Source organism: Morus notabilis, unplaced genomic scaffold (assembly GCF_000414095.1).
Source record: "Morus notabilis unplaced genomic scaffold, ASM41409v2 Scaffold452, whole genome shotgun sequence".
Lineage (NCBI taxonomy): Eukaryota > Viridiplantae > Streptophyta > Magnoliopsida > Rosales > Moraceae > Morus > Morus notabilis.
In genome coordinates, this window is record NW_010362077.1 from 150,686 (window position 1) to 160,218 (window position 9,533).

General features: G+C 33.6%; 1 protein-coding gene across 1 annotated transcript; it reads right to left on the minus strand.

Annotated features, from left to right (window-relative positions):
- Positions 1-6,804: 6,804 nt before the first annotated feature.
- On the minus strand, positions 6,805-8,471 carry LOC21392517 (E3 ubiquitin-protein ligase RNF185). The gene is made up of 2 exons (XM_010101053.2): positions 8,256-8,471; positions 6,805-7,728 (listed from the first exon to the last, which is right to left on the minus strand). Exon 2 carries the CDS (start codon positions 7,686-7,688, stop codon positions 7,011-7,013), a length of 678 nt encoding a protein of 225 aa, XP_010099355.1. The 5' UTR covers positions 7,689-7,728; positions 8,256-8,471; the 3' UTR covers positions 6,805-7,010.
- Positions 8,472-9,533: the final 1,062 nt, after the last annotated feature.

Here is a 9,533-nt window from a genome sequence, read left to right on the forward strand (position 1 = left end):
TCAGTTTTGCGACTATATACTGTCATGTTGATTCTTTAATTTCCTTTTTAACTAAAAAAACGTGTAGAGATAAATGGCGAATTGACATAACTGAGAGAGCTACGTGAGTCTTTTAATCCACCTATTAGTTGATCATAATTATTTTTAGACGTTTAGCTATCTTGACATTTATGCAATATACAATTTTGATCTTGTTGTTAATACATAAACGGTGTAGTTTTAAATTGAATTAAGACAATGTTAAAACATGAATAATTCTTTTTTTTTTTTGAAGGAAAAATATTCCAAAATAAGACAAACACTGATACTTATACCAAGGCGTTAATGGTAGCAGAAATGCTCACAGAAGAGAGAGAGAGAGAAAGAGCCCTTTAGAACATGACGATTTTAATCGAGATAAAATGATAAAGAAAAAAAAAAGAGCAAATATTAAATAAATAAATTATAATGACAAAAGACCATATTTGAAAATAAAACACCAGATGTCCCGCCCAATTCAATTCTAATTTTTTTAAAATATTTTTTAAGAATATATATGTACATATTGTTATTTTATCATTTTATCCCTCTTAAAACACTCACATGCAATATTTCTCGCTCTACATTTTACTTGAAAATAAGAACAATTTATTAATGAAGGGATCGAAGCTGTATATATAGTTGAGAAATATCATGTTAGATATCTAAAAGTGAGACAAACACATATAAAAAGAAAAAAAAAAAGAATTGTTGGATAACATTTAGGACTGGTTGTGTGTACATTGTTGTACCCCAATTAAAACAAAATTTTTGGCACGCAAAGATATATAAAAATTTCATTTGAGCTTTTCATTATAGCATATTCAGCATGTTAATTTTACATTAATTATCAATTAACTTCAAATAATATAATTTTAAATTTTAAAAAATGTTTATTTTATACATTTAAACTAATTCAGGAAAGTTAAACGACACTATTCATGGTGTCGGGAAGGATTGCGTCCAAATTTTAAGAAGTACGTAAAATACATCTAACTTTGAATCGGTAAATATCTAAGGGCCCATTTAGTTCGCTAATTTAAGTTTTTAATTTGAGTTGAGATATAACTTTATGTGAGAGTTTTTTACTGTAGTAAAAAAGTTAAATATGACTGTTTCTGAAAGCTTTTTACTGTAACAAAACTTGAATTTTAAACTTGAATCATTGAAATGAATAAGGCCTAACTTTCCTTTCGAATAATAAAACCAAATGCAAAACTAATTTCTTCAAATGCTAATGACAAGTTCTATTTTCAAGTTCTGCATGTTTTTTTTCTTTCCTACCTTTAAAGTTGGGCAGTTTTTTTGGTAAGTCAATTATGCTTTAGTTTCTGACCGTTGAATAAGATTAAAATCACATTAGTTAAAAAAGTATGCAGACTAGACATTTTATAATACAGATATGAAGGCTTCCAAAAATTCTATTTTAAAACCAATTCCAAATTCTATTATACTGCCCTGAGGATGATTGTCATTTTGCATCATCAACTAGAGCTCCCTCATATCTGCGTTAGTATATACAACGAGGCAGGCATGCATGAATAGTTGGTTGGAAAACATTCATTAATCCCCTTATGAATTACATAGAAGCCAAACTCCGCCAAACAAAATAGAGGCAACTCCTGGTCCACCACGTTTGAAACATGAAAAAAGAGAAACCGTACAAAGCCTAACAAATTATCAAAAGTTGGGTACGACTCAAACGAAAAACATTGAAAATCAAAAGAAAGTTCCAAAGCGTTAAAGAGTTTTCCATGTGTATAAGACAATCATGAATAATAGTCAACCGGTCAAAATAGACTTACACGGTATGTTTGGCAAAATAGCAAACTTACATGCCACTAGTTTTCCTCACACAGGTAATTAAGCACAAAAAACCATTAGAAATGGTAGTTGCAACACGAAATTCAAACAGATTTGGCTTCGCCTGCAATTATTAACAATATCTTAAAAGCCTTGGTTTTTATTGGGGGATAGATAGATAACAAAGTGGAATATTGACTTACTATTAGAAACCAAGTTCTTTGAAAATACGTCGAGAAGAGCATGCATCTAAAAAAAAAAGGAAAAAGTCTCACTAATAAATACAGTTTCGAATCATTAGATTTTTATTATGAGTTCTCTTAAATTATCGTACTCTTTTTAATTTAATATAATTCTGATGCAGCCTAGAGTTCATAACCCTATTTTATTAATAGGGTTATATATATATATATATATATATATATATTGTTTAGAGTTTTCTATACAAATAAAGAGAGAAATTTTCACGCCTTTGATGTCATTTTTAATTGTCTTTGAAAACGTTCATGTATGTCTTTTGAGGTACGAAAACAAAAATAATTTTTTAGCAGCGTTTGATTAGTAACCGTTTTAAAAACGAGAACAAAAACAAAAAGGTAGCGAGAATGAATTTTGTTAAACAAACATAAAATGGTTGACAATTGTTTTCACATTTCCGTTTTTCATTTTCTAAGACCATTACTTTATACACGTTTTCAGAAACATACCTAAACACTATTTTTAAGAAAAATAACCAAACGTAATTTAACATATAATTTCAACATTATTCTTAAATAGTTCCATTTTTTTTTAATTGAAATACTAAGTACTCCCGGCAAGGCAGGTGCAGGAAGCCCTAAGCTAAGCAGGCCATAGCCTGTAATCATGTGGAATATAGATGATGAGTTCAGCCATACACTTGCCCATACTCAGCATGTGTTCAAACCTATACATATGGTTTTTTTTTTTTTCGCCTTCTACCCAAAGGAAAAAAAATGTTCAAAATATGCATTGCATTTGAACCATAAATATCATTGGGCAACTATGCTCTGGCTTTTTATCTAGCCAAGTAGAAAACGTTTAATTTCATACTTCTTAGTTAATTATATAACTAAGTACATAATATTGTATAAGAAAGTACAAGTTACAGATTTTATGACAATTATTGGACATGTATATAATAAGAGAAAAGTTGATAAAGATTCCATTAGCAAAATGATAATAATAATTAGTTATTTCCAAAATACGTGAATAAGCTTAACAAACAATTTGGAAAATCTTTATAAGAACAACTCCACAAAGGAACAGCGAAGGTTACCACCAGGAATAATTAAGTCAGAACTTGATGATATTAACACTTCTTTTAAGGTCATTGAGGATTCACAAATTGGCATTTTAAGCATATAAGAAGACGACAAAAGAGTGACCAATGTATTGCAGCAAAAGGCTAATAAAGTATATAAGTGTTTTCACCCACGTTTTTCATTTGACAAATATAAAAAAGAATAAACATATAATAGCCACGTGAGATCAATGATTTCTGTTTTAGGTGTCAAAATAAAGTAAGACGTATAAAACAGATACAAATTGACCGGCGTGTCGTTTTTCATTTTCTGAAACTTCCTGTCGTTATTTTCATGCAAGCTGCAGGCCGAATATTCCAAAAAATATATATTTGTTGATGATGAGAAGCCTCGATTTGTTATGACCACATGGGCGTCTTACAGATCAATGATTCCGATTTTGGAATCCAAAAATATTTTCCGTCCTTGATGCTTTTGCTTTGAATTTTGATAAAACATACGAGTAGAAAAAAAAAAAAAAAAAAAAAGTTTATCTCTATTTGGAAGTACCGACGTGTGTATTTGTATATTTTTTGTTATGTAGCGATATTCATTTATTGATGCTGAACATTTCTTGTGATTTTTATAGTTGCTGTCTTGCTGATTTGTGTGTGTTTTTTTTCTTTTAATCTTTTTTCCCTTTGCTTTAGCTCCTCCTATTAGAAACCGGCAAAAGAAATTCAAAAACCAAACAGATTTTGATTGAAAATGAAAGAACACCAACAAAATTATTAGTACCCTCGTGTTATATTAATCGACGTCCCCTGGCCTATGCTAGAGCCAAACCTCTTGAAGTGAGGAACTTCATCAAGATTCTCGTAGTGCCCTCTTTCTTGGGGAAGCAATGTTTTCCCAAATATCTCAACTACATTAATAGGAGACGAGATTTTCATTACCAAGTTGAATAAAATAGAGTTCTAGGTCTTAAGGAACGGGTGAACCAAAACAAGTATTACTTTAAGATCTATAGAGAACGAGTCAACATATTTAGAGATGGCAACGGGGCGAGATGGGTCGGGTATACTTCTTCTAACTTCATACTTTATTCCTATTTTAGCCTCGAAATCCGCTTTCATATTTATCTAATTTAAAGCAGGGTCGGAGTCGGAGAATTTCCACCGAAGGGCTATCTCTATATCCTACCTATTTACTTATTAAGAGCTTAAAAAATGCTTCCAACATTATCAAACCTCAAAGATAATTCTATAAAATTAATTAGAAAATTCAACAACATAAGCACTTATCTCATAAAAATAAATTGAAATCTTAATGCCAAATCTAAATTCTAATAATAACAAATCAAAATCTCAAAACTAAATCCAAACTCAAATATATGTAGAAAGATATGTAAACCGGGTGGGGACTCTAAACCGGGAGTTAATTTTTACTCTCATACCCGCCCCAATCCACATATACCATCACTCATACCCGCCCCTAATCATACCCACTCTATTAGGGGCGGGTACCCCACTGGTACCGCTCATAGATAAAAATATCATCCCTAAATATATTTAAAGGAACCAGTTTCATCTTTGACACACCGGAGAGAGGGTTAGATAAATTTTTCTAACAACGTTTTTGATAAAAATCATATTTTAAAATATTATTGCTAAACATATTTGCACTAAGCACTTATTTCCAAAGCATAAATTTACTTTATAAATTTAATTCGTATGTAAATCATTTACCTTAATATGCTATCATAAATAAATCTTAAAATATACTATTTATCGGAATTATTTTTATGAAATGACGTTTGCTATACTTCTCTTGATGCATATGCAACAGGTATGAGCGACTAATTAGACTTCAAGCTGGGCCTAATATAGGCCGAGATGACACACAAGTATGGATAATCTTAACAAATATTTTAAAAATATATAGATTAAGATTTTTACTCTTAAATCTTGATTCATAACTTTTTTAATCAGAAAATTACAGTAACAAAAGGGGTAATTATCAAGAATAAGAAGTAAAAATTTAAACTTATATATTTTAAGAGTAAATTCTCTAGACTTATATATTTTAAGAGTAAATTCTCTATTTTTTGACAGGTAAACAAGGCATCAGACTAGGGCCTCAACCTTTTCTAATGTCAATAAAAAAAATGGAGACTTTACTTTTGAGAGTGTATGAGTCTAGATTTTTACCGCTTACTCTCGATATATACTATTTTATTAGTATAATTATTTGATTAAAAAGATTATGAATTAAAAATAAAAAATAAAAATCATGACTGATATACATTTAAAGGATATTTGTTAAGATTACTCCAATAAAAATGGGAAAATCTCTGTCGGTTCAGGCCCACATGATCGACAAGTGACGGAGCGATTTTCCGAAGTGAAAAAAACGAGTGACAATTGCAGGCAATCAATACGTTTTGAAGACATCGCCGTGCAATCATCATTTGGTCCAAATTCATAAAGCACAGCTTTCGTTATGGACAAGGACATGTCAAAGAATAGCTATTGAAAACGAAAACACTCTAATCTAATTGTTTTATTTCCAAGCAAAACCCATCTAGCTAAAACTTCAAAGTGATAGTTCTCAAGTTTCCTAATATTTTCCTTCTCTTTCATCTTTTCCCAATTTCTTGTGCCTCGTTTCCTATGGTCCTCATTGCAGTTTCAACTCTACCGCTAGCCAAAGTTTTTTCTCCTAAATCAGCTAATCTCTAAGCTTAAGAAGTTGCGCAACAGATAATTCAAAATATCATAAATGCATATCGTCAATGTTACATTTTACACAGCGTAAAAAACTGAAAATGACATTTAACATGATATTGTATTTATTAATCAATGCAATATGTCATCTCAAATAATATATCTACCTTTTTTTCGTAATTATCAAACTTTAAAATTCATAAAAGTAAACTTTTAATTATTTAAGAAATAAAAAGGATATGATTGATTGAATAAAAAAGTGAATACATCAACCAAAATAGCAATAAAATAAAATGTGAAATTTGACACCGGCCAAATTTGGTACAAAACACAATATTGCCATATTTGGCAAAAAAAATACAATTGCATTTAGAGTAGTTTTTCAATTCAAATGCTAAAACTCGACATTAACATGTTAGTTTGGCACTGCACTGCACTGGAGATACTCTAAACATATTAATTGCCCAAAAATATCTTTAAAAAAAGTGAGTGTGGGTGGGTGGGGAGTTAGATATAAGAAACCATCAATGCTTTAAATCATCACGCCTTACAAAGCACGATGTATACACGATTACATCCACGGTCCACACTCAATGAAGGAAGATCCTAAAATATCCATCATCTTTGGCAAATAAATGATGATAATGTAATAGTCATTTTATTATTGACTCAAATAATTAGATATCTAGTTGGTAGTTGGCTAGCAGCTAATAACTCATTTCTAAGTTTCTACCTACCAAAATTATGGCCTAGAGTAATCAAGCACGGCGAGGACACAACTTGGAATTAGTAGAATGCAGAGAAACAAGTGCTTTGTTGTTTGAACATGTACCACAAAGAATCGGTAAATTTACCTTGCCTTTGTGAGCACTTTGCAAATAGATGCAAAGTGTAAGAAAACGATGAAGCTAAACTGAACATGAAAAAAGAAATTAAAAATACCAATGGAACAGAATCCAAATCACAAAATCACAAAGGAAGTATTGGAAAGCGGCTAGAAAGTGGAAACTTTGCAAATCATTTATTACGAAAACATTGTTTCCTTGCAGATACTCATTAAAAACACAATTGAATAAAAAAAAAAAAAAACAAAGTAGAAACACTTTGGAAGCACGAGTAGTTAACCACCAAGCTAATGTATTTACAAGAGGGAGAGTGTCTAAATACCACCATGGATATGACTCCGAACGGCACAGAAGCTCTACCAACAAAGCAGTGCAAGGATCACAAACACACCAATCACCAAAAGGAGGTTCTTCAAAACATTATCTGCCTGATGGCCGCGACTTGAAGGCTGTGGAAAACCGTGAGCATGGCCTCCATGAAAAGAGTGGAATCCGTAAGGAAAACCAGAAGTTGTTCCATAGACAGTAGCATCCGGGAAACCATGAAACTGTATGTTAAATAAAGATGGTATCAAACCACCAAAAGCAGTAGACAAGGTGAAGTTGCCAATCCTTGCAGTGGCCATGGGAACAAATCCTCCCATGAATCCAAACCCATAATTGGTAAACTGATTCGGCTCCGGGGGAGGAGCGGTTTGCGGCCTCTGCCCCGTGGGGCGATGAGGAATTTCAATGCCCGGATACGATTTGGATCTCGGATCAGACTGCGTTTTGCCCCTGCCATAAAGGGGCACCAACTTCTCCTCTTGTATGAGAGCCTTGCAAACCGGGCATTCCTGGGAATGTGAGTGATGGTGGAGCCATCTGTAGAGACACGGCCAGCAAAAGAGGTGTCCGCAAAGAGTGACAATCGGATCCTGAGCTAGTTCGAAGCAAATGTTGCATTCGAAATCACCGGCGTCGTTCACGCCATTTCCCGAGCAAGAAGGGCTTTGGGGTGGTACGCTTGTTGATTCCCCAAACCCACTTGCCATCTCTCAAAGTAACCCTAGAAGTTTTCAAGATCAATTTTGCCTGTAATTCATAAAATCTACAATTACTAACGTCATGGAACAACATATCCAAAACAAAAATGTACATTAAAATTGCTAATATCAACGCAATTCAGAATCCCTAAACGGATAATCAAGATTACAAGAAAACAAGGAATGGCACTAAACAATCTGATAATTCCGAAACTTTCAAATCAAATCCACAGATTATCAAATCCTAAAAAAAAAAAAAAAAACACACACACACACACACATCAAATTGATCATTTATAATCTGTCGAAGATAAAAATCCCGAACTTTCGCAATCAAGACAGGAAAAAGATAACCAAATTGCAAAAATCAAAACATCGATTCCAAGAATTCCGAGGAGAAAATTGACCCCCAAAAAATTCCAATTATAATCCATAATCAACAATACATGCTCATGCAGACACAATCCAACAAAATACATACACAAAAAATAGAAAAAAAAAATTAGCAACAGAGAAATCAAGGAAATCTACGAGATTCCTCGAATTAAGAAACGAAAACATAGAAATTCCACAAACCTCTTAAGAAATCTGTCGAAGACTCGATGTTGAGATCCAAACGAAACGAAAAATTATCTGAATTACCAAACCGACACGCTTGTTTGGAAATCAACCATCATGAATTTGTTAAAAAAAAAATACTCGAACCCAAAAACTCCTGTGGAAGTTTCTAGGTTTTTCCGATATTTTTTTTTCCCCTTTTCCTTCGCGTATTTAAGTCTTACCGCCTGATGCAACTTCGTCGTACCGTTTATTTGCGTCTCTTACAATAAATCCAACGGCCTGGATTATTTGCCATTTCGTGTCTTGTAATAGCGAGCCTCGTACGACTATTACCATTAGTCTGATTTATTATTCTGGGCTTGTCCGTGTAGGCCCGATAGGCCTTAGGAATCGGATCAGACTAAGGGAAGGTGTAGGCCGTGGAGAAATTATAAAGGGACGTTTTGTATAGGGTAATCACAGAGATAAGAATTAGAATCTTTTAGATTCTCATATTTGGTATAATTATTAGATTTTTTTAAAATTTAAAAAAGTAAAGTCTATAAATTTTATATTACCACATTTTAAGGTAATCTTAAACCCACCCAACATGGTGATAGTCAAATGCCCAGAAATCTAACTAAACGTGGGAATTTCACATAAGCCAATAGCGACCATCACAACTAGACCACCACAGCCACCGACTAGCCACGCCCCGTGCCAGCCGCCGTCACTCAGCCCAACCACTGTCGGCCTTCGTCACGAAACTAGCATCTCGATGTCTTCCTTCACGTGAAATCCAACACCTCGTCGGCCTCCGTCGTGAAACCAACACCGCGCCGGCCTCCTTCGCAAAACCCAGCATCTCACCTCGCTGTCGTGAAACCAACACATCGCTTGCGAAGACAACAACATGGACGACGGCGGCGGCGGTGGAGGAGGAAGGAGAAGAGGATGACGATAACGGCGAGATGTGACGGAGACAACGGCGGTTGAGGTGGCGGAGGAGGAAGCATAGGGAGACGAAGGCCGGAGAGAGAGAGACTTGGCCAGAGAAGACGTGATTCGACCGAAGAGGAAGACTTCGCCGGAGAAGACGTGGTTCGGCCGGAGAATAAGACTGATGAACGTGAATTTGTTTGGACTAGATCTAGTTGGTTTTGTGATTTTTTTTGTGTGTGAATGAAGTGGTTCAGTTTTTACACAATAATATTGTGTGAAAACATCATTTATCATATTCTGTTTTTTATTATTATTTTTTTTAGTGATAAATGATGTTAAGTTTACTTATTTAGTTTAAATACGATGATTTTA